Raw genomic sequence first — 24375 nt, forward strand, 5'->3', positions numbered from 1 at the left:
GGAGCAGATCTGCCAATTCCTATACTTTCAGTTTTTCCATCCTAGATGTGAGTCCTGGCCCACGCAAGTTATATCTGGCAGGGCTGGAATCAGCAGCTCTGGCAGCTGCAGGGACCTTGATGGGAAATGAGAGGGAAGCTTGGGAAGGGCTCTGCACTCCCCAAAACCGAGGAGCGGTTACGGAGGCACCCCGTGGGTGGGAGGGAGGGAGGGAAGGGGGGGACCTCTGCTGCAATCCAGCGAGGCTGGAGCACACAAAAGCCTCTCCCAGATGTGCTCACAGGGGGGAAAATCGGTTCTGGGGGGGGGACAGATGGGATTTCGTTAACGTGGGGCTTTTGTGCTCTGCTGCAGCCGCGACAGCGACCTCTCCACCATCATCTCCAACCTGCACCAGAGCCGCCAGCTCGTTATGCCAGAGACCCAGAGCCGCTGCGAGTTCAAGAGGAACAGCCTGGACGTGGGGCTGGCGGCAGCAGGTGAGGGCTGGGGCACCTCCTGCTGCCCTGGGGTTGTGTTTTCCCTCCTCTCCCTTCCGCTCCCCCGGCCGTTCATTTTCCTGTTGTTTTTTCTGTTTGTGCTACACTTTAGCTATAGGAAGGTTTTTAATATTCTGGCTAAAGTTGAACGTGGAAAGGATTTCATGGTGATGCTGAAGCCCTTTGGAGGTCCCAGCCCTGTGTTGTTCTCAGATCCAGTGGTCTGTGTTAAAGGAGCTTGCGCCAGCACAGGCGGGAAATGTCCCCAGGGCTGGTGCCATGTGAAGCAGAAAGGCCTTGCAGAGAGCATGATTTGATTTGTAATTTCATTAATCAGAGGTTCCCCACACTGCTGCTGGGCCTGCCAGCTCCTCTGGGAGTGGAATTGTTTGGGTTTCTAGTGCTACCTGGCTGGTTTTGGGTTGTTCCCCTGGTTTCAGCTCCACAGTGTGAAAACAGAAATGTTCCTGTGGGATCCTGCCCTGGGACCCCCTGGGTGTCAGGAAGGGAGTGTGGGGAGGGATGGGCTGGTGGCAAATGTGCAGAAGTCAACAAGTGAGGCTCTGGAATAAATAAAACAAGATCTGCTTGTTGATTGCAGGGTCCTTCCATTATAAATAAAAGTTGAGGAAAATCTGGGATTTCTGTCAGTTTTTATACTGAGTGATCCCTGTCCTTCCAAATCAGAGCTGAATCTCCCTCTGTGCTAATTTAGGCCTTTTCTGAAAATCTGTCTGCTTGTGGATTTGTCCCGGGTTTTTTTTGTCAGTCATTCTGCTGAGTGTGTACATGAACCCCAGATCCAGAGGGGACACCACACCTGACACCCTTTGGGAATGTCTTTGGAAGGTGAAAACTTAAATAACATCTTCAGTCCCACATATGCACAGGAGGGGTTTGTGGTGTCTGTACATCAGCCATGGCCAGCTGCCAGACTTTGCTTTCACAGCTGAATCTCCAGTCTCATCATCAACAAGTTTCCAAAGCCCCTTGCCCTGCACAGCTCCAAAAGCCAAACTGGCCACAGATCCATTTTTCCCTATGACCCTGCTCGGGTCCCTGTGGCTCAGCTGACCCTGGATGGAAGACAGGGTTTCAATATCGTTTGCTTTGCAGAGAAACTGCTGGGCTTGATCAGCATTGCTGGAATTCTTCGAGACCTGTGGCATTCCAGAGATGCAAAGGGATCTCCTTGTTCCCATCAGAAGAAAAGATGAGATGTAGAAGCTCTAATTCCTGTGGGTTAGAGTTGGTGTTTGAGGTGCTCTGGTTCGTTTCTTAAATTAAGAAATGGCCTCCAGCTGTGCCAGGGGAGGTTTGGGTTCAATGTTAGGAAGAATTTCTGAGGGAAAGCTTTGGAGGAGGCTGCCCAGGGCAGTGGTGGAGTCACCACCCCGGAGGTGTTCAGGTAACGTGTGGATGTGGCACCTGGGGACATGGGTTAGTGGGGCTGGGTGATCTTGGAGGTCTTTTCCAACCTTAAGGACCCTATGAAACATTCCATGAGTGAAAAAGAAGAGGCTCATGGGCACAAGAGGCCACCAAGCCAGTGACAAAGCTCCTGAGGACACGACAGGTTTGGGGTGTTGAGCAAGAGGTGATTGGGTTTAAAAGAGTCAGATTTGGAGGGGAGGTGTCTGAAGGGACAGGGGGAGGGACAGTTCCACTCTGGGCTTTGGGGCTGAGCACTGCTGGGGCTGTTTTTGCTGGCAGGGCTGGGAGGGGAGCAGGGTAATCAGGAATTGCTCCAGACAGACTTTTCAGAGGTGGTGCTGGGTTAGTCTGCAGGACTGGTTGTTGTTTAAACCATTTTGTTCCAGCGATAAGGGGAGAAGAACCTTGCCCCCAGCTGTCTGCCCTGGAGACCAATTCTGTGCCCTGGGTTATGAGAATCTCCCCCTCAAAAAGGCACCTGCAGATAAACAATGCTGAATAAATGCTGCTGGTGCCATCAGGTTCAAGAAGCCCCGCATCACTCCTGGCTGGGAGCCGCAGGGCTCTCACAGGCCGCTGGGATCTGCTGCTGGAAGTTTCTGTTGCTGGTTTAGGGCTGAAGTTGAGCCCAGTGAGGAGGGAAGGAGCTCTCTGGAGGCTCCTGTGCTCCCCACTGAGCCCAGAGTGCTGCTGGAACAGGACTCACCTGTGCCTGAGGTTCAGCAGAGCCCTGGGAACAAGGACAGCACAAATGGAAGAGATTTGCTTATTGCCAGCTCATGGGGGCAGCAAAAAGGCTGAGGCTGGCAGGGTTGGCTGGTTTGTGATTAATTCTGTGAGGGAATTCCTTGACTTGTGGTTACAGCAGTGCTGGAGTTTCGAACAGCATGGACTGGAAAATCAGCAGTGTTGCTGCGCCTTGAGTGGTCTTTGAAATGCAGAAAGGGGCTGCAACTAATGACAAAGAATTGTGTGTACTTCTGGGGCTTTGCTGGCTTCTGGAAGGTGGGGAGGGCTGGAGCCAGGGCTGTCTGGGGGTGAGGTTGGCTCCCTGTGCAGGGAAGAGGGGTGAGCCAGCCCCTTGGGACTGCCAGCCTGCACAGGGAACTGGGAGAAGCCACCTGGAAAAGCAGCTTTGGTGATTCCCAAAGGCGCCAGGACAGCTTCCCTACAAACCATGACTGGTCTCTCCTCAGCTGCAGATGATTTCCTGCTGGCCCCTCCTCCCCAGGCGGTTCTGCAGTGGGGAGGGCTGAGATCTCTCCTGGGTGCTAATTAAACTGCAGTCATGCTGGGATTGGGAGGGAAGGAAGAGAGGAAAGGTGTGTGGAATGGGGTCTCTGCTTCCTTAGGAGCATGTGGGGGCAGCTGAGGTTTGGGAGGGGGCTTAGGGACATCTGCAGAGGTGGAGAAGTGTCCCTGGTGCTGGGGGGAGCAGGCTGGGAGGGCAGGCAGGAGCCTAAGGAGGGGACAAAAGTCACTTGCAGCGGCTCAGGTAAAGGGGAGGCAGCACCAGGGCCCTGCCTGGCACCTCGAGGGGCTCCCCTGGAGAGGGGAGGATGGCACGAGGAGCTTGAACCCTGACGGAGACACCCACAGAGGGCTGAGCAGGGCCAGGGCTGCCTGGCAGAGCAGAGCTGGGGGTTTGCTCATCAAACAGGGCTTTGGAGCCCTCCCAGCAGCCCTGGTGTGGCTGCCAGCAGGAGCAGGCTCCTCTGCCCCTTTTCTCGGGGCCTGGGGTGGGGAGGATGGAGCAGCCCCAGAGGGTCTCAGAAGTGCCTTCCCCCCGGGTGTGTGTGCTTTGCACGCTGCTTTAGGGCCTGAACCAGCGTTTTGCACCAGAGTCCTGGTCCCGAGGCTCTAATTCATTCCTCTCCTGCAAAAAAATCCTGTTAATTTCTCCTCTTTCTCTCCTCAAACACCCTCTGTTCTGCAGTGCCAGATTTCATGAGTTTCCAGTTGCAGTAGGACTATTTGCATGGATAGAAGTGGAGGATTCAGGCTCCCTCATGCTAGAGGAAGGTGGGTAGCTCTTCCCTCTCTTCCTTCTGCCCCTGGTGCCTGCAGGGAGTTGGTTTGGTGGCTGGAGATGCTCTGAGAGGGCACGGAGTGGAGACATGGCAGAGCCTCAGGTCCTGCCCCAGCAGGGACCAAATCACTGCAGTTCTGCATAAAATATTTGGGCCTGAGGTTCCCTTGGCTGTGGTGTGGGAAGCAGCAGCAGGGCAGCTTTCCAGTGGGGCAGAGCTCCCAGAGAGCCTTTTCCCAGGGGTTTTTGGTCAGTGTGATGGGAATGACAAACCCTGAGGGCCTTGGCCCCAGAGCAGGGGTGTCCTCGGCGCATCTTCACCTGCAGTGATTCCTGTGGGAATGCCACGGCGTGGGGACAGTGTGACACCTGTGTCCCCACTTTTCAGGAGCTCTGCTCCCTTAGAGGCCGTTCATTCCTGGTGCTTTTGCAGCCCTGGAAGAGCAGAGTTCACCCAGGCGTCTCAAAAAGCACCAGGAACTGCGATTTTTCCCTGTGAACTTATTTGTTCTTTATCACCCCTTTGTCTTATCCTTCCATGTGGTGCCCTGTTGACTAAGCAAGGGAGAAGGAGGAATTTTTGGACTGTAAAGATACTCAAATTGAAGAATTTGGGGTTTTTATTCACAAGGCAGTGCTTGTACCTCCCGGTGTGGATCCACAGCTGACCACATGGAATTATCTCACTCTCTGTGGGCCTAGCCCTGGATTCTGTGTCCCTGCCATGGCCGTGGAGGCCTTGCAGTGACCTCGTTTGGCTTTGCACTGAGACCCAGAGCTTTCATATGCTAAGGAGGAGTTAATATTGGGGCTGGAGAAGAATTGGGATCAAGGATGTTGCAGCTAATGGTTAGAGACAGGATCCCAGCGAACGGCTGCTCTGGGGGCGCGGGATAATGAGCCGGGCTGCAGACATGTTTTCATTTAACTAAGCCAAACAACGGGGAAAAAAAGCAGCAGCCTTTATTGGACTGCTGCCTTAAATTGAGCAGAAAATCAGCACCAAATGGGCATCCAGGAGCTGGAAGCCCAGGCCCTGTTGTTGACGTGTTTTTCCGTGAAGGACAATTGTTTACCTTGGCAACGTGAGGGTCGAGGCTCTGTCACTGCTCTTCGTCCTCTGGGCCTGGAGCTGGAGCACTGTCCCCTCTCTGTGCTCTATTTAAATTCATTTTTATGTCTCCTGGAGCCTTGCAGGAGTGGGAGGTAACCAACAGGCTTTTGTAGCACAAGCAGAGGTCTTGGGAAGTAAAGGAAAATTGGGAAAAGCCAACATGGAAGCATTTCTTTTGGCTGTGCCAGCACAGGTCAGTGCAGGGGATTTTGCTGCTGGGAGTGTTCATGTTTTATTCTTGGCTGTCACTGCTGGAGGACAAGGAGCCGAGGCAGTTTAGGGCCCTGTTGTTGGAGCTCAGTTAAGGTTGGAAAAGACCTCAAAGATCATCAAGGCCAAGCTGGGCAGGGGTCTGAGCCAGCCCCCTCCGTGCCTGGTGGGGATGAAGAGTCTGTCCCTCCCTGGGGCTGGATCCACCAAACCCACGGCCGGCACATGCAGCAGCTTCAGAACTCCAGCAAACACTGACTCCTGCTCCTCCTGCTGCCTTCCCTGCAGCTCTGGGAAGAGCCTGATCATCCTGCTTCCAAAAATAACCTCTCCCTGCCCCCTGCCTCCACCTCCTTTGCCAGGTGCCTTTCCAGGCAGCTGGGGAAGAGCTGCCAGCAGATCCCTGGTGCCTTGACACCTCCCTGGTGTTCTGTACAGACATCCAGGAGCGTGGCCTCTGCCTTGTCCTCCCTGGCTGCTGGCTGGCACCTGGGCACAGCTGGCAGAGCCCCTGTCCTAGGGGAGGAGCAGGCTCAGAGCTGCTGCGGTGCCCCCTGCTCCTGCCAGGCTGCCAGGAGTGCCCAGTGGGTCACAGGTGACAGGCAGGGACAAGTCCTGCTGAAGGGACAGGGGTGCAGGGACCTGTCTGTGTCCATGGAAATGTTGCCCCAGGCTTTGGGATGGATGCACTTGAGAGAAATCCACCAGGAAAAGAGCCCTGGGCATTGAGAGCCCCGGGGCAGTGTGTGAGTGACCCTGGCACTGCCTTGGCTTGAATTCCTGCCAGCTCAGCCCTGCCCCAGCTCGTGTGCCCCGGGGCTGATCCAGGCTGAATGGGAAAGAGGACAGAGCTGTTACTCTGGTTTGTGAGAGGTCATTGTTGCTTTGTTTATTCTCCCTCCTGCTGTCCCTGCGCATCGGGGTGAGCCCGGGGGTCCCCACAGGGGCTCAGGAAAGAGCTCACAGCTGCTTTCCCTCTGTTCAGCATCTCTGGTGGTTCTTGGCCTCTCGGTGCAAATCGAGGAGCTGGGTGGGGATTCCCCAGGATTCAGTTGCAGCTCTGTCACCGTGGGGAACGGGGATGTCCCCAGGTACAGCTCGTGGCTTCACCCCTGCTCGGGCAGTGGGCAGTGCTTTGTGCCAGACGTGAGCAGACCTGGGAAGAGTTGTTTAAGGATGGAGGGCTGGGCCTGGGAAGGATTTTATTAATGATTTGCTGTGAGCAAGAAGAGGGTCAGCTGCCTATTTCATTCATTTTTCAGCTCTGCACAATCTTGCTGTTCCCAGTTCCTTTTCTTCCCTTTGCTTTTTCCCCCTTTCCTGCTCTTTCCCCTCCTCCCTGCATTTCTTTCTTCTCAAACCCTTTCCCCCCCACTTCCTTTTCCATTCCTAATCCCCATCTCACAGACACACACATCCTTCTTCCTTCCCATTTCTCCTCCTCTTCAGTTCCCTGTCCTGGTCCCTGCCCTCCCTTCCCCACTCCCTCCCTCTCCCAGCTCCTGGGGAAGAAGACAATTTGAAGGTTTTCCGCTTGGCTCTCAGCTGAGAGGCTCCTTCCCTCAAGCCAATCAATGGGAGCCTTTCAGCCCCACTGGGGCTTGGCAAACATGAGATCAATAAGTTATTAGCACCATTCTGTCAGCTGTAATGTGGAGATTGATCGGGGCCGGGGCTCCTGCTTGCTGCCTGGCACTTCCCCAGCCTGATAAAGATGACAGATTAAGGGAATAAGAAAAAGGAATTAAGGAGTCTGGCTGTCAAAGCTGTCACGGGCTGGAGGAGCAGGGTTTTTTTCAGGGGCTGAATGAGTGCAATTGGACATTTAAATGGTGCTAAGGGGGTACAGCACCACCAGCAGCTCTGCTGGAAATCGCTGCCCTCGGCCTTCCCTGTGCTGAGGAAACGCTGGGAGCCTTGGGAAGGAGCAGCTCTGCTGGGTGCTGGAGGGAACCACAGGCTTCTGAGCACCCCGGAGCCAGCAGAGGGACAGGGGTGCTGTCCCTGCCTCCCTGGGTGACAGGTGGCATTCCCCAGGCCTGAGGAGTCTCTGTGCCAGGGGAGTGGTGCCAGCTCTCACGGCTTTTTAGCACAGAGGGAGAAATTGGGGCCAATCAAGCTTTGCCCAAGAGGTTTGTGGTCACAGAATCCCAGACTGGTTTGGGTGGGAAGGGACCTTAAAGCCCATCCAGTGCCACCCCTGCCATGGCAGGGACACCTCCCACTGTCCCAGGCTGCTCCAAGCCCCAGTGTCCAGCCTGACCTTGGGCACTGCCAGGGATGGGGAGTTCATAACCTGTTTGTTGGAACTGTGCTCAGGTCCCTGATTTACCAAACTTCCCCCTTCTCCTGCGTCATCCACTGGAACCTGCTCCTTTCCAGGCAGGAAAATGAGTCTCCACAAGGCCTGGACTTCCAGCCCACTCTCCCAGCTGCATTCTTTAAATCTTTTCTGTAAGAAAGTTGGGATTCACAAGTTTGTGATTGCTAAAAAGCCTCTCTGCAGCATATAAAATTAATTCAGATCTCTCTCTTAAGTGCAGTATATCCTTTCCATGAGCGTTTTTCATACTATGAATATTTACCACCTTTCCGTGGCTTTGGTGCATGCTGTAAAAATGAATTTTGTAGGAACCTGGGAGCCAGAGGGATGTTGGAGCACCTTCCCTAATAAACAGCCTCGTTCCAGGCAGGCAGCAGGATGGCTCCAGCATCTCCTGCACCTCCCTCTGTTTCATTCCTTGGGATCTGAAATATTGGCCATTCCTTTCAGGTGCCTTGCTCCAGCTGGGGAGATGGAGCGTGAGGAGGTGGGAAGCAGCAGGATACTGTGGATGGTGGGAGGAGAGGCAGATGGTCCTGTGGAGCTGAGGAAGGGGATCCAGGCTGCTTCCCGTGCCCAGGAAAGGCTGGTTGGTGTGTTATCTGCTGGGAATCCTGCTCAGCCCCCTCCTTCCCATGTGCTGTGGTTAACTGGCAGTCGGGGAAGGGTCGGTGACACCGAGCCAGCCTTTGTGGTGCTGCTGTGACATGCACTGGGATCAGAGTGGTGATGGGCACTGGCTCTTGCTGGAGCCCTCCTCTGCTGCTGAGAGCAGTGACTGCACAGCCAGGCTGAGCCAAAGGCCTCTAAAAGTGAGGAAAAAAGAGAGAACTCTGGTTATTCCATAGTGCATCCTCCTTGCTTGGCAGTGAGAGCCCATTCCTGTGTCCCATCCCTCCCTCCCCTTTGTTTCCTGTTTTTCTTCGTTGCCAGGAGTCCCTTGTCCCAGGGAGCTCAAAGGGTGATGCTTGGGGAGGGTTCACAGACACCCCGGGCTGTGCTGGGGACAGTCCTGAGCCAGCAGTGCCACCCTGCCCTGCTGTCTGTGCTGTCAGGCTGCTCCTGCACGGGAGCGCTCCCCGTCGGAATCTGAGTGACACCAGCAGACAGATAAAGGTGTGGGGACAGCAGGAGCAGCGAGATAACCCGGGGCAGTCACTGGGGCTGGAGCCTGCTCCTGCCATGTCCCAGACACCATTACCTGGCCTGCTGGGAGGGGGATGCTGCCTTTATTTTGCAGCTGCTTTGGCATTCCCCATGCAGAGACCAAGCAGTATTCCCTGTCCCCTCCTTCCCTGCCCTGGGAGCTGCCCTGCTCTGGTATTGTTCCAGGATCCCAAATCCCAGAAGCTGACTGCTTCCCTGCCCCCAGCTTCCCCAATAATTTTTTTTTTTCCCCATTCTTGTTGCCCTCAGTTAAATTATGGCCCGTTACTCCCATGACCTTGTGCTTCCCTCTGCCTTTGTTCTGTGGATTCCTGCTGGTGAGGGCTGGTGCTGATGGATCCCCCTCTCCCACCAGCCTTTGTTGGGAGCAGCTCTGGGCCTGCTGAGCCCCAGCAAGCTGGGGCAGCTCCTCACAGAAGCCCGTGGCTGGGAGAGGGAGTCCCCAGGGTGTCCCCAAACCTGCTGTGTTGGACACAGGGACGGGAGGAGCGGCTGGGATGGAGCTCCAGGCTCGGCTGAGCGGAGCAGCTCCTCTGGTGGGAGCCTGTCTGTGCCAAAGGAAAAGGGGAAGATGCTGCCAAGACATCTCAGACTGGCCAGTGGGGATTGTCATCCTCAGGGCTGGAGTTAAGAGCAAGGATGTTTTCCTTCTCTTAAAATAATGGGAAAGGAGGTGGAAGAGGGGCTCTGGTCTCGCTGGATGTTGGCTGGCCGAGCCTGGGTGGTTTCCCGTGGAAGTTGGCTCCATTCTCTGTTTACTCGGGACTTTGTGGTCCAAGAAGCTTTCAGAGCAGGCTCAGTGCTGTGCATGGGGAGCGTGAGATAGGTCTCGATCTCTTCCCATTGTGCTGGAGCAGGAGCACAGTGCAGGAGAGTTTAGTGCAGGAGAGTTTGGTGCAGTCCCTCAGCTGAAACTGGGGCCCTTTGTAGCCCATTCAGCAACGCTGGGAGGGCAAAAACCTTGTGAGCAGCTCATTAATCTCCCTTCTCCAGGTGACCCCTGTGCTCAGCTCTCACCATGAGTGTCCTTGGTGCAGATTCCCTGTGGAGGGTGGGGATAAAGCCCCTCTGTCTTTGGGGAAGCCTAGGGATAGGTTTTCTAATCTCCCCAGACTTAGGCTCCCAAGTCCTCTCCTCAAAGCTGATCAGGAGGCTTGGGGTTCTTAGATGTGTTGGTGAGGATGACTCTTAAGCCAGGCAGCTCTGCTGAGTGCAGGGAGGCTGAGGATTAGAGCAGGGCAGGAGACAAAATAACTCCCCCAGCCTGGCTGCCACACCAGCTAGTTTATGGGGCCGTGCCCACATCCTTTCTCCTGCTGCTGCAAAGCCTGGGGTGATCCCTGTGCTGGGGACAGAAGTGCTGTCCTGCTCCAGCTGCTTCCCAGCCCTGTCTCCATGCCCCACTGCAGGAGTGCAGCAGGTGAGTGCTGGGCTTCCCACAAAAGAGGGGAGGAAAAAGTCCACTCTGATTTCTACAGCTTTGGGGAAAATGTTCGACTTTGTCCCCAAATCCTCCCTCCGGGTCGCTTCCTGTGCTGCCTTGCCAGGCCAGCATGAGCCTGGGATGTGATGTGGGATCTGGGGACCTGTGTGGGGACCTGGGTGAGGGGGTTTGTGCTCAGGGCTGTGCTGCACTGGCGGCAGTGGGTGATCAGTTTGCCTGGGGCTTCCCCCAGCCCCCCTTCCTGGTGATACTGCCTGGCCTGGCTTCATAACCCTACAGTTCCACTGATAATGTCTTTCATTTTCAGCTGTAATATTAAAAACTGCCCTGATTTGGCTTCCTTTCAACTGCAACGCTCTGTAAGAAGGCAGGAGAGAGGAGGCAAAAGCAGGGATTTGGAGAACAAAACCCCAGCCATCGCTCCCCATACTTTCAGGTGGATGTTGCCTTTTGCAGGTGCATGGGCTGAGCAAAATCTGTCTTGGGGCTTTGTGGTTGATGAGCAGCAAGGCACTAAATGCACAACCTGTGTCTGGGAGGGTGCTGAGACATCCAGGAGCTGCTCTGCCAGCTCATTTGCAAAACATATTTGGTTTTGTTGCTGCTGGTGCTGCAAAGTCAGGGGGAGATGGACTGTGGCTGCTCCCATCTCGGTGTCCTGCTGTTTGTGCCAGGGCAGAGAGGGGTTGGATGGTGGAGATCCAGGGCTGGACTGGGAGTGCAGGGTCTTGTGGAAGGGCTGGGCAGGTGGCAGTGGGGTGGCAGAGCTGTGCACAGGACTGAGGAGGAGAGGATGGGTGCTGGAGCACAGACACCTCGCTGAGGTTGTACCCTGGCAGCTGGGAGTTCACTGAGTTACTAAAGCAGGTGGGACCTGCCTCTCTCTGCTTGCAGCTCAGGAAGCAAAGATGGGCTTTGACTTCTTAAAGCCCTGGGCTGGGACTCAGAAAATCTGAGTTCAGTCCTGTGCTCTGCTCCCGACTCGGTACATTTGGGGTGGGTTGTTACGTCTCTGTGATGATCTTTATGCTGATCTTTATTCCTTTTCCTTGCTTACTCTATCTCTTGTGCATTTAGTCCCCACACTTCTGGGGCCAGAGGCATCTCTGCCACACTGCAGGGCTTTGCCTTAACTGAGGAAATAAATAAAAAAGAGGAAGTGTTTGATTCTGTGATGTCACTGAAAAACTGCCGGGGGCAGCCCAAACCCAGAGTCAGCTCGTGGGATTTGGTGCTGTGGGACGAGGTGAACCTGAGATGCCAGGAGGATCACCCTGGGGAAAACTGTGGCATCCCTCTGGAGGGAATCTGGACTGTGTGGAATCTGGACCCCTCTCCCAGGGGCTGATGTCACACCTGGCTGCTCACCTGTGGGGCTCAGGGGCTGGTGGGGCACGGGTCGGAGCGGGCTGGTGTCAGTTCAGAGTTCCTGCGTGATCCTGGTCTTGCCCTGCCCCGGTGCAGCCAGCTGGGAGGGAGATGGGGCTGCTGACGTGCGTGGGAATGGCATGGGAATAGCTGGGAATAGCTGGGAATAGCAGGGCCCGGCGCGAGCCGGAGCGAGCGTCTGCCGGCAGATGGGCCCGGGGGTGGGAGAGGAACAGCGGGAGGGAAGCAGGGATGGGGGAACGAGGTGCCTTGGCAGAGCTGTGAAACCAAGGAATCTTCACTGCTCACATTCCAACTGCTGTCACATGGACCCCGTGCTTCTGTCACCAGTTCTTTTCCATGGAGACTCCTCTGCCTCCAGCCCTGCTGGGCTCTGCTGCCTCCTGCCCGGGCTGGGAGGGGCGAGCGGAGCAATGGGACTTGTGTTGTTCCAAAGCCACAAATCCTGGCTGAGAACAGTCCTGAGGAGGAGCAGGATATATGATCTTGGCCTCCAGCACTGAGGGTTTGCAGTATCAGGGTAACGTTTCCAGGAAAATCAGCATGAAGGATGGAGCATTCCAGGGGGAGGGAGCTGCTGGCTCTGGTTGTGCTCCCTGGCCAGGTACCTGCGAGCTTGGGAAGCTGAGAGTGGCTGTGGACGAGTTATGTAAGGGGTAAACTGAGGCAGGAGGAGTGAGAAAATGCCGATTGTGTGGACAGGCTGACTCGGCACCTGGGATGTGAAGTGCTGAGAGAGCTCCAGCGCTGTCACCAGTGCTCCTGTCCTTCCCTGGCTCTTCCCAATTCTCTCTGTTTTGCTGTGTTTCCTTGGCTTTGGGTTCTGCACGGTCACAAGCCTCTGCATCGTCTCCGAGTGCCAGTTTTGCTGAGGGATTTGGTGACAGGGTCGTGGCAAGCTGAGTTTGGAGGCAGCTTGGGCTCTTCAAAGCCTTGAAATGCCACTTGGAACTTCGCAGAGCTGCCGGATTGCTCCTTGGGCAGAGGCACCTGCTGGGGCTGCTCTGCTCAGCCCTGTGCTCTGATCCCCTGATAAATCCCTGCCACGGCAGCAACCTGGGCTGCTCAGCTGCATTCCAAGTGATGGGGAGTGATCCTGAGTGCAGGGGACAGTTGCTTGGCTGGAAATGTCCCCTGGAACAGCGATAATGTTGTTGTTGTTGTTATAAATAGGACCGAGGGGGTTTGTAACCTTCCTTAACCCCCACGTTTCGGGCAGATCGCAGCAGCCTGGCTGTGCTGGGGCTCACAGGCAGATCCAATCCGTTCTCACTCAGATACGCTGCTGATTTGGGAGATTTTTTTAAAAATTTTTTTTGTTCTTTTAAGGTGCTGCATCTTTAACAAGCCCTTGATAGATGAGAATTTGATGCTTGCAGTGACAAACAGGCTCTTCCTTCCTGCCCATATGCACCATCATGCTTTCAGTTTCCCCAGCGTTATTAGGGGAGGATATTGATTCGAAATCTGCTCGGGAACGCTGTAATTGTGTATTAGAGATTTGGTGTTGGTTTGGAGGGCTGCAGTAATGCAAAAGGCTTGAGTGTTTCCGTGCAATCCAGAGGGGGAAGATTGCTGAGGACCTTGAGGTTTTGAAGGAGGAGGGGGGAGGGAGGGGGAGAGACTGAGAGAGAGAGAGAGAGACAGAGAGAGAGAGACAGAGATACTGTGGTAGGAAGATTCAGAGATCTGTTGTGCTTTTTTTTTTTTCCTGTGTTGTGTTTTTCCTCCCCTTCCTCTCCCCCAGTTGCTTTGCATCAGGGCATGAAAGGAGTGGAAACACCGGGGGGACAAAAGGCACCAGAGCAAATGATGAAACTCAGTAAGGAAATCAACTGGATTCAGAATTTATGGCTTGAAAACGTTGCATTGATCAGTGTATGAATAGTCATTATGTGCTTTTGGGCTGCGTGATTAGGAAAGCAGATCAAGGCTCTCAAGATGATGATTTTTCTTACTTTCATTTTTTTCTCTCTCTGCTTGTAATATCTGTGTGTGTGTGTGTGAGAGAGAGAGAGAGAGAGAGCAGCAAAATACCAAAGTCTCTCTGGTCGCTCCTGCACAGAGGAAAGTGCAGCCTTCTCTGACACTCAGCTTTCTCATCTCTCTCCTAGATGAAATTTTAGGCAAGAGAAGAGTATGTTCTCCCAACAGCAGCAGTGAGTGTCCTTTAGAGAGCAAGAAAGCCCGAAGTGAGTCCCCAAAGGGTAAGTGCTGCTTCTCCCTCCCCCACCCCCTTCCCTTTCTTCTCCTTTCCCGTGAGTGGAACTTAATTGAAATTAAGGAGGGAGGGCTGTGGGGTGGGAGCTGTGTCTGGCACTGGGGGTGCAGGAGGAGGCGACCAGGGCTCTGTTTTTCCTTTATCTCCTCGGAGGGAGCCTTGCAGGGCGAGAAAGGGGATTGCCTCTTAATTACAGTAATTGCTTGATGATTAAAAAAAAGCAGGCTGCAGCCTTTGAGGTGGATTTTAGGGGTGTTCCTACTTTTTCAGGCAGAATGTCTTGATTGCATGTTTAATATAAAAGGTACACACAGGCTGATCGTGCTGGCATCTGCTCCTTTAAAGGGAAAAAAGGAGCTTGTCAGGGAGAATGGGGCTGCTGAGTTTTCTCTTATGCATTTATGGCAGCGTTCCTATAGAGATGGAATCTGCAGAAGGTTTCTCTATTTAGGGTTTGGTTTGTTGTTGTTTTTTTGGGGTTTTTATCTCTTGATTTGCCTTCCAGTTCTTTCCTATAAACGTGATTTTTAAACTTTCTTTACGACTGGCAGAGTGGGATGGGTAATGGAGCCTGCAGTTAATGAGTTTGTCTCCAGGTTGAGTAAATGAGGTTTTGCAGGCCGTTTACTTAAAGGCTTTGTAGTTAATATCAGACTAATTAGCTGTCAGTAATACCCACCTCCATCCCTGTGCCTAAACCTGCACTCTCTGGCCATTAAAAAACCCAAAGCAGAGCAGCTGTGTGAAGCTGGATCCTGCTCCCTGGGTTTGGAGTCCAGCTGAGACTCCTCCAGGGGTGGATTCCCAATAAACCATCCAGGGAATCTCAGAGGGCACTTCTTGCAGCAGTTTGTCCTGAGGCCTTCTCAAACCACGCACTTCATATTCTGCTTTATAAAGATCCGTTGTGGGGACCTCTCCTGCAGCCTGATCTCTCAGAATGTTCCTGTTCCTTCCCTCCTTGTGCCCAGATGATGATGTGAAGGCAGAATTCTCTGAGAGGATGTTGAGTGCTGGTGTCACTACGGAAAATACCAAATCCTCTCTGATGTAACCCTCTCCTGCCTGTTAACTCTTCTGGAACAGCAGAAGTGCCTCAGATTTTACTGGGAACCCTCTAAACTGCTCCTCTTTATCTGTTTTCCTTGATTTTTTTTTCCCCATCTGCTCTATTCCTGTTATCCCTGGAATGTTTCTGGTGGCTGTGCAGGTGAGTTCCAGATGATGCTTCCACAGGTTCATAAACAGATTTGTTCCATCAGATGCGAGGCTCCTGGGACACATTTTCTATTTTGCTGTTCCTGCTGAGGTTGTGCCCCTTGTAATTCCAAGTTTGTGCTTGGGAGCTGAGTCCAGGGAACAGAACCTGTGTGGGCTGGCTGGGAAGGGGCTGAACTTCAACCAAGCCATGTGAGACCAAGGGATTGCCTTTGGATTCGTCCTCAAAAAGTGCCTGAGCTGGCACAGATGGATGTTTTTGCCATGGGAGCATCAGGGTCAAGTGATCTCGTTCTGTTCCTTTCCTTGGGCCTTCCCACCCTTTTTGCAGGCTGAGGGCAGGGTGTGAGGAGTCCTTGGCTTTGCAGGAAGCACTCAGGATCTAAATCCTGCTCCTTGGATCCCAAAGTTGCAGGGATTCCCCCAACTTTTTAACAGAGGAGTTCCCAGGAAGCCCTGAATAAAGCAAAGTTTTGTTTTCTACTCCCACTTTGAGGTGAGACAGAATGGAAATTCAGAGCTGGGCCTCTTGCTGATCTCCCAGTGGTTTTTGTTAGACCCTTGGGGAGCCCCTGTTCTCTCCAGAGCTGTGCAGGAGTTTTAGCCCAGGCTGTGCTGATGCTGGAATTGGAACAGTGAGGGGCTGAGATTGCTGTGCTTTGGGGCTTTTATCTCCCCACCCCGGTGTGAAAAGGGGCTGCACCCAAGGTTTGTGTCCTAACCCCCCTCAGGCTGAGCACTCCCATCCTGCTGTGAGCCAGCAGCACTCCTGTGGCGTGGATGCCACAGGGAAAACACGGTCCCTGTGTTCCCAGCTCTGCCTGGAAACAGAAGGACCCACCTTGTGTGGCAAACCATTCCCAAACGGGATGGCCCCTGATGGATACTCACTCACCTGGGGTTTGGGAGCTGCTGCTGTGGGGCAGTGCTGGACAGTGTGGGGCCTTGGCTGGCACCCAGAGTGCAGTTCGGGAATGGGAAGGGAAGCAAGGACTGGTTGGAATTCAGGATCCCATCAGCCCCTTGCTGTCCTGCTGGAGGAGCCGGGGCTGCAGCATCTCCTGGGACCCTTTCCCTGCAGCCTGGTGCTCCCGTGCCTCGTGCAGGTGCTGCTGCTTCACCTCCTGCATCCCAGGGATGGTGACGGGCTCCAGGCAGGATCTGCCCCTCTCCATCCCACGCTGACCCTGGGAGCAGCTCTGGCTCAGGCACAGCTGGGCTGGCTCTGGAAGAGCCTTGGAAGAGGAGCAGTGACCCCGTGGCTCAGCTTGCGCTGCCGTGGCCGCTCCTGATGGGACGAGGGGAGCAGAGGCGGCCAAGGAAATCACTGCCGCTCCTGAGCTGAGCGAAAAAACACCTGTAGGGCTGGAAACCCTTCCAGAGGGAAGCAGCCTCCTTCCCTTCCCTGCCCCCTCCGCAGAGCTCGCTCCAGAGATCAAAAGGGAGCCGTGTCTCGGAGGAAACGGGGCCGCGCTGCCGCTGTCAAACAGAGCGGAACGCTCCCGGTCTCCTGTGGAAATGGGAGCGCCTCGGAGCCAGGGCTGTGCTGGCAGGGCACGGGGGACACAATTCCCCGGTGAAACCCTCGCTCCTGCGTGGCTGGAGGTCTCCTTCCCCACTGCCTGGAGACTGAAATGCGGCTGGAGGATGGCGGAAAGGGAAAATGGGGAAGAGCGTTTCGGTTCCCGCTTGAGCCGCTGAAAAGCGTGTCTGGTAGGAGCCTTGGGGAGGCTGGAAAGCAGGCTGGATGAAGTGCTGGCAAACACACGTAGGGAAGGACACTGGGCTCACCCCCTGGGGGCTGGCTGGGCTCACAGGCTGCTGCTCCTGCTGCCATCCTGCTTTCTGTGCTATTGTGCACCTTTTAAACCAAAACAATATCTCTCTGGTCTCTGGTTAACGAAGGAGCCCAGAACTGGAGCTGGACTGCAGCTGAGCAATTCAGATCCAGCCTCTGTCCGTCTGTCCCTCTCCTTTGGGGGGGACATCCATATGCTGGTGGCTTTGGCAGCTGTCCAATTAGGCCGAGGGAAGAAATGAGGTTTGGCCCCGTTCTTGCTGACAGCACCACTGCCCCCCAAACCAGGCTGCTGAACATGGGGGAGTGGGCACAGGCAAGAGAAGACCTGAAAGCTGCTGACCAAGCCCCGGCCTTGGGTCTGGGGTGGGATGGGTTTGCTGCAGGTTCCTTGAGCTCTGACTGGGGTTGAAGAAAGGGAGCCTTGGCCTGCCACGGGTTTCTTGTAGGACAGAAGGGGGGGGATGGACAGGCTGGGTGCTCCTGTCCTGTCTGGCGTTGCCTGGGGAGGATGAGCCTTGGCAAATGTTGTGGAGAGGCTGTGCAGCAGCGAAATGTCCTTGGGTCTGTGCAGAACCTGAGCTCCCGTGGCTGTGCTGGCAGGACCCTGGCAGAGGGTGGGAGAGGGGAGGAAGCTGGGAGAGCTGGGCTCCCCTGGGCTGGGGTGCACAGGGGATGTGCTGGGTCTGCAGAGGGCCCAGCAGATGCCTGGCTTGGTTCTGCCTCCCCGGGGCTGTGCCAGAGTCCATTTCACACCTAGTGGCTGCAGGAGATTTGGCGAGATCAGTCTCCCGCATTACCCCTGGTAATGACAAAAGCAGACAGCAAAGCTCCAGCAAAGCTGGAATTACTGCCGGCTGAGTCATGTGAAATCTTCCAAGTTTTAAGCATGGAAATCCAGCCTTTCCCTGGATTCCTCCTTCCTCTTAGCCTCCCCTCGCCACCCCCATTCTCCCTCCCCTGCTTGCACCTGAAATCTGCTCTGCGGCTGATCCGATAGAGTTTATGGTAATTAAGTGTTATTAAATCCCCTCCCCCCCTCCCTTTTTTGCTCTAATGACACAGCTGTGGGGGGAAAAAAAAAATCAGTGTTTTTCTAAATCAGGTCTGTGGCTTTGCTCCTTAGACCTTTGGGTAAGAGCATCAGGAGGAACTGAAACCGTGAGCTTCTGCATCCCTGGGGGAGGTGGCAGGGGTGGAGGAGGAAGAGGAGGGAATCCTCCCTGGTGAGAAGGAGGCCTGGAAGGGAATTCTGTCCTCTCCTCCCTCCCCTGCTGCTTCCATGGCTGTCTTGCAGGTTTGGGGTGGGATTGAAGGAGCAGGCACAGCACGGTTGTTTCCAGAGCAGCTCCTGCCTTTGGGGTCTGGTTTTTGGGGTGGGGGACCCAGGACAGCGTGGGAACCCAGCTCCTCATCCCAGCGGGGTCGGGAGCAGCCCGTGAAGCCGGGATGTGCCCAGGGAGCCAGCGGTGCCGGGGTGCAGATGTGTGTCACTGGGGCACCGAGCTGAGGCTGCAGGGACAGACAGTGAGTGCTGTGCTGAGGGCTGGCCTGAGCTGCAATCGTTTCCCTTTTGCACTGGCCTTGGGAGCCAGGGATGCCACCCTTCGGTATTGAAATGCTGTGCAGCTCAGACTCTATTATTATTATTATTGTTGTTATTATCATAATCAATCATTAGAATTATCATTGTTATTATAATTATTCATTATTACTTTTTTTTATATTTTATTACTGTTATTATTATTGTGATGATGGTGATGGTGATGTTTCCCTCCTGTGTTTTGGGGAGAGGGTGGCTTCATTACAGCCCGTGAAAGCTGCATCCCCCCAAAGCCTGAGCCCCTGTGCCGTGGCTTGGGTGTCAGACAAAGGCAGCACCAGTCCCTGAGCTGCTGTGGCAGGGCCTCGTTTCACAGCCACTCTGTCTCCTGGGCTGTTTCTGTCTGCCCCTGACTCACCTTTCCTGATAGGAGCCCTTCTCTCACCTGTGGCACAGGCCCACGGCCCCTCCCAGCAGCATTTCCAGTGCCCGTGCATCGGCCACGGCGCTGGTGCCGAGTGCCAGCCCTGCAGCAGCATCACCTGCCCTGCTCCCCCAGGGGCTCTGCCAGCGACAGCAGGAGGCTGGAGGAGCAGCAGGAATCCGGGGCACACGGGAGGGTGGCCCTGCCACTCGCCGGGCATCACGGTGGTCCCTGGCTGCGGCGTGGGGGGAGCCCGTCCTGCTGCGCCCTTCCCCTCTGCCTGCTCAGAGCGTGCCTGGGAGTTCCTCTCTGAGTAATGAAAAGGCTTTGCCTGTGGGAAAGATCCAAGATAAAATAGTGTTGGAGCAGCCAAGGCGGAGAGCAGTAATTACTGTGAGCTGTGCTTACAGTAAACACAAAACCCCTGTGGTTTTCTCTCCCTGACTGCCGGACTGGGATCCCTCCTGCCCCCGGAGCAGGCAGGGCTTTCCCCAGAGCACCTCCCTCCCGGGATCTGCAGTCATTCCGGGAACGTGGAGAGGGAGGGGCTGATTTGGATGGCCTCAGGTACAGATGGGAAACGACCTGCTCCCGAGATGTCCCCTCTGAGAGCTGGGCAGGTGGATGTCAGCACTGTCCCTTGGGTGCGTGTCAGCATTGCTCGAACATCTCTCACTTTGTGCTGTCCTTTGAGTGCTCAGAAAGGTGGGGGAAAGAGGTGCCTGTCTGGTCAGGTATGAGCTGAACAAAGAGCTCACATCCCCGAAGATGAAGGGCTGAGAACTCGGTGAACTCTTCCATCCTCCCTGTCCCCTTTGAGGGTACAGAGCTTGCAGGTGATCTTGTGTTGTTGCAATGCAGTGCTTGGTGCTTCAGGGGGAAGGAAAAAAAAAAAGGTTGGTGAGGTTTTTTGTGTGCTGTGGACTTTCCTGTACGTAAATTTGGAGATTTAGTAGGTTGCAGGTGGTCTTGACCACATTTGATGGTACATCTCCAGCACAAGGACAGCTGATGTGGCAGCTGGGTACGTCAGGCCCAGTGGGAACAACAGAGAGCTGTGGGAATTGGTGCTAATGTCCCTTTACCCCTGTTCCTCTCTATTTTTGTGCTGTCCCTGTACTTATCTTGATTCTCCACTGTATTTCTCTCTGGGGGGGGGGAAAAAAAAAAACCAAATCTTTGTGCTCCTCAGAAAACTCGCACACGCCTCTGCTGGAGGAGGCGGTGACGCAGATGACCCCGGAGGAGCACTACAGGCGCATGATGTCAGCCCTGAACGAGCACGGCACCTTCGAGGAGCAGCAGCAGCAGCGGCTCTACCAGCTGGCCAACAGCATGGCAGTGCCCAGCCACGGAGGTAGGGCTCTGCTTCCACGTGGGATGGGGCTGGGAGATGTCCCCGAGCCCTGGGCCCATTTGGGATAAGGCTGGGAGATGTCCCCGAGCCCTGGGCCCATTTGGGATAAGGCTGGGAGATGTCCCCGAGCCCTGGGCCCATTTGGGATGGGGCTGGGAGATGTCCCCGAGCCCTGGGCCCATTTGGGATGGGGCTGGGAGATGTCCCCGAGCCCTGGGCCCATTTGGGATGGGGCTGGGAGATGTCCCCGAGCCCTGGGCCCATTTGGGATGGGGCTGGGAGATGTCCCCGAGCCCTGGGCCCATTTGGGATGGGGCTGGGAGATGTCCCCGAGCCCTGGGCCCATTTGGGATGGGGCTGGGAGGTGTCCCCGAGCCCTGGGCCCATTTGGGATGGGGCTGGGAGATGTCCCCGAGCCCTGGGCCCATTTGGGATGAGGCTGGGAGATGTCCCCGAGCCCCGTGTGTGCTGAGGGCTTGGTGGGCTGCAGTGCTGGCTGTTTGTCGTGCCGTGGGTACACGTGGTGTGGTGTACCCTGCTGAAGGGGGTCCTGCGGAGCCTTTGTCCATCTCTGTGGAGGAATCTCCCCTTGGCCATCTGTAAATGCTGATTCCTTCTGCAGCCATCCATGGGGATGTGCTTTTCCTTCCCGGAATGCAGCAGCAGCAGTGCTCTGTGTTTTGCAGGGGAGGTGAGGGGGGTCCTTCTCGTCGCTTGTTTCAAGAGTTTGTGTCCATCGGAGTATTGGGAATCTCTGGAGTAAGAGATTTGGGTTGTGGTGTGGAGCCAGGGGGGTGAGATGGAGGCAGTGCCAGACAGTCCTGACATATAGGGATGGGAATGGTGAGATGATGTTGCTGCCTTCTCCTGGGGCTGGAGCGGTGTCTGGAGGTCCTGCAGTCCTGGGATTTGGTGAGTCCCACACGGATTGAGGGGTTGCTGGAAGGTTTTCCCAGGGTTTTGGAGGGAGCTGGCTGGATCCAGCACGTCCTGGGCTGCGCCTAAAGGGGGCACCAGGCGGTTGCGGGATCACCTTGGATCCACTTGGATGCAGGATCCACGAGCATCCCTCCACAGGTACGGGCTCCTCACCCACTCCAGCTGCCCTCGGGTGAGCAGAACCTGCTGGCACTGGCCCAGTTTGATGCCAAGCAAAGCTGTGCCCTGTCCCGAGTCCTCTCCTGCATGGGAGTGAAATAACTCAGCTGGATCAGGCACAGCCAGGGACGTGGCAGAGGTGGTGCTGTTCCAGAAGGCTGGAGTGTCACTGAAGGGCAGAGCCGTGCAAGGATCTGTCCCTCTGCTGCTCGCTGCCCGAGGTGTGCAGGGCTGGCACATCCCAGCCCGGCTGAGGCAGGGCAGGAGCACCAGCAGCCTCAGCGGAGCATCCAGCGAGAGCTGGAGGAGAATCTCTGGTCTCGAGTGTAAATCCCCAGGGCTCCTTGTTAGGTTAATGAAGAGGCTGTCTTCTTTTCCACTCTGTTTGATTTGATTGGCTTCTCTGGGGGCAGGAAGGCGATTGCTGTGGAGGAAGGATTTGCTTATCAGCAAAGGCCCGGCACAAACCTGCCCCAGCCCCCGTGGGGAGCGTGGCACCAGCTCTGGGTGGTGCTGGGCTATGCCAGGCATCGCAGAGCTCCTGCAAACTCAGCTCATGGCTGAGGGGCAGAGCCGTGTGCCACAGGGCTGGGGTGGCACAGGGACGTGCGGGAACACGCGCAGAGGGAGGGACAGGGTGTGACAAAGGGGTGGCACTCGCAGGCAGGAAGGTGCTGAGTGTTCAGCCGTGACGTGGGGGCTGTGCAGCCCCTGGGGAGCCCAGCAGAGCTCGGACACAGCACAGAACGTGGGGTGTGAGCAGCACTGGGACAGACACTGGCCCTGGGTGGCTGCTGGGCACAGGGACGTGTCCATCCCACCAGGGTGTGCTGGGGGACAGCTGGGATCACCCCTTCCCCCCAAATAACGAGAACAGCTCATTGCATTGAGAGCTTGACGTGTTTTTATGATGATGATTAAATTGTCTCATCAGCATTTGTTGGGGGGGGTCACGCTGGGGTTTTGGGGTGGGCAGGGGGGGAGGAGGCGCCTGCACAGCCAGACTCGCTCGGGGAACACTGACAAGACAAAACTTGGTGTATTTTTGGATTGTCTCCACGCCACAGGGCTCTGGTTGGGCTATAAATTATTAGTGCCAGTACAAAGCGCAGTTTATCTGCGGGCTCACATGGAGGCACCAATAACATTAATAATTTAAAAAATGTTAATAATTTAGAAATCTTTTTTTTTTAATTGCTTTTCAGCCCCCCCTCCTCCGCCCCCGTTCTCCCAGTGGCATTCATCCCACATTCTGAATTCAGTCTGTCTCCGTGCCTGGAACCTCCATCCGCCAGCGTCCCACTGTCAATCAATCTGATTTCCCAACTGTCAGAGTGCAGGATTGTAAATAACAGATCCTCGGGGGGGTCTGGGCAGCAGGGAAGGGGCGCAGGGGAGGGGAGGAGGGGGAAGGGGAGAGGAGAGGGGGTGTGTGCGGGGGTTGTTGCGGTCATTCAGGATCAATGCGGCTCCTGGAGCTGGCTGCACGCCAGGCTTCTAAATTACAGCCGCCGTGGCAATCAGGAGTGACCTGGGTTTTTCAGATAATTAATTTATAAACATTGGAGGTGCACGGTCTCCCTGGCTCGGTGAATTCTGTGGGCTTTTTCTGTGATCTGATGGTGTTTGGCTGTTTCTCACGGGCTTGTGCAGTTCAGAATTGTCATTTTAGTGTTTGTCCCCTCTGCTGGGGGCGTGGGGACAGGGGAAGGAATGTGGCCAGAAATTTGGGCACCACTGTCCCCCTTCCTGCCAGCAGAAACAGCAGCTGTGGGAATGTTCTCACCCCACCTCAGGGCTCCAGCCCTGACCATCACCAAAGTGTTTGATGCTGTGATTGATGGAGCTCGGGCTGGGCTGGGCACATCTTGGTGCCAGCAGGGACAGGGGTGGCTGGGATTCCCAGAAGCTGGGAAAGGAGCCTGGTGGGAAAAGGGAGACAAGGAGTTGGGAGGCGTGGCACCTACAGGGTTGTGCAATGCTCCTACAGGAATGTGGCTTTACAGATCAGCTGTGGGAAGAGGTGGATGTGCTTCTGGATGTGAGGGCTGTGCAGGGTCAGTGTTCGAGGTGTGATGCTGCCTGAGATAAATCTGCCTCTGCTCCTCTCCCCAGCTGTGTTTTGGTTTCCTTTGGCAGGTTGGTGCAGGGTGAGGGAGGTTTCCTCTGTGGGTATGTTTCCTGTGCACCACGTGAACGGCAGCAGAGGCTCTGGGGTGGGATGTGAGCTGTGTGGGGGGGATTTCATACAGATTCGGGGACTGAGGGACTCCTGATGCTTAACTGGGAGAGAGCAGCTCCCTGGAAAGGCCTCAGTGCGCCTGGCACAGGTGTCCATGGCACTTGTTGTTCCCTGAGGCCAGGGCAGTGGCACACGGGCTGTACCTGCATCACCTCCCCTCCTTGGCTGTGCTTGGGGTGGGTTCCGGCCTTGCCTGCTCTGTCCCTCCCAGGGCACTGTGTGGGCAGCCGGTCTGCACTGACCGCCCCGAAGGGACTGCCCAGGTGTCACTGCCCAGGTGTCACTGCCCAGGTGCCGCTGCCGGGGTGACACAGGTCACAGGTGCCAGCGCAGTGCAGGGTGAATGAGGGGGTGCGTTTCCTTCTGACCTGTGGCTGTGTCCTGGCAGCGCCGTGCCTAAGGCTGGGAGCGAGGGCCCCTTGCTGTACCCCATCCTCAGCTGCTCCGGGCCCAGCCCTTCCCCGTCCTCGCTGTGCCAGGCAGGTGCAGCCCTGCAGAGCCCCCGACGGGGGTCCCGGGCAGAGCCCCGAGAAGCTCGGCGGGGGCGGAGGGGACACGGTGGGACCGGGGCAGGTGCCAGGGCGGCTCCGCTCGGGACCGACCGGGAGAGGGAGTTTGGGGAATGCCTCCCTCTCCTTCTGCTCTCCTCGTATCCATCCATCCATCCCTCCTTCCATCCTTCCCTCCCTTTTTTTCCGCTCCTTCCCTCCCTCCTTCCCTCCCTCCCTCCGGCAGGAAGGCAATTAAAGAGCAAATCCACCCCCCTGCCGTAGTTGCACAATTTCCTCCGCTGCCAAACTCCCTGGGCGGCGGGGGCGGATCGCGCCCGGAGCCGCTCGGCCGGGTGAGTGCCGGGGCCGCCGCTCCCCGCCGGGCTCCGCCGCC

The 24375-nt window shown here is 55.7% G+C and overlaps 1 protein-coding gene across 10 annotated transcripts in view; it reads left to right on the forward strand.

Moving 5' to 3' along the window:
• The window catches only part of SAMD11 (sterile alpha motif domain containing 11), a 152513-nt gene that overhangs the window by 110146 nt on the left and 17992 nt on the right, over positions 1 to 24375 (forward strand). For 8 of the 10 annotated variants that reach the window (XM_032131840.1, XM_032131842.1, XM_032131839.1 and 5 more), the window contains 4 exons: positions 355 to 479; positions 3850 to 3935; positions 13704 to 13796; positions 19986 to 20150. In XM_032131840.1, the coding sequence (XP_031987731.1) occupies positions 355 to 479; positions 3850 to 3935; positions 13704 to 13796; positions 19986 to 20150 (469 nt within the window). The remainder of the gene's footprint in view (positions 1 to 354; positions 480 to 3849; positions 3936 to 13703; positions 13797 to 19985; positions 20151 to 24375) is intronic. The other 2 variants (XM_032131843.1, XM_032131844.1) reach the window with 1 other exon arrangement.

Source organism: Corvus moneduloides, chromosome 22, assembly GCF_009650955.1.
Source record: "Corvus moneduloides isolate bCorMon1 chromosome 22, bCorMon1.pri, whole genome shotgun sequence".
NCBI classification, from domain to species: domain Eukaryota; kingdom Metazoa; phylum Chordata; class Aves; order Passeriformes; family Corvidae; genus Corvus; species Corvus moneduloides.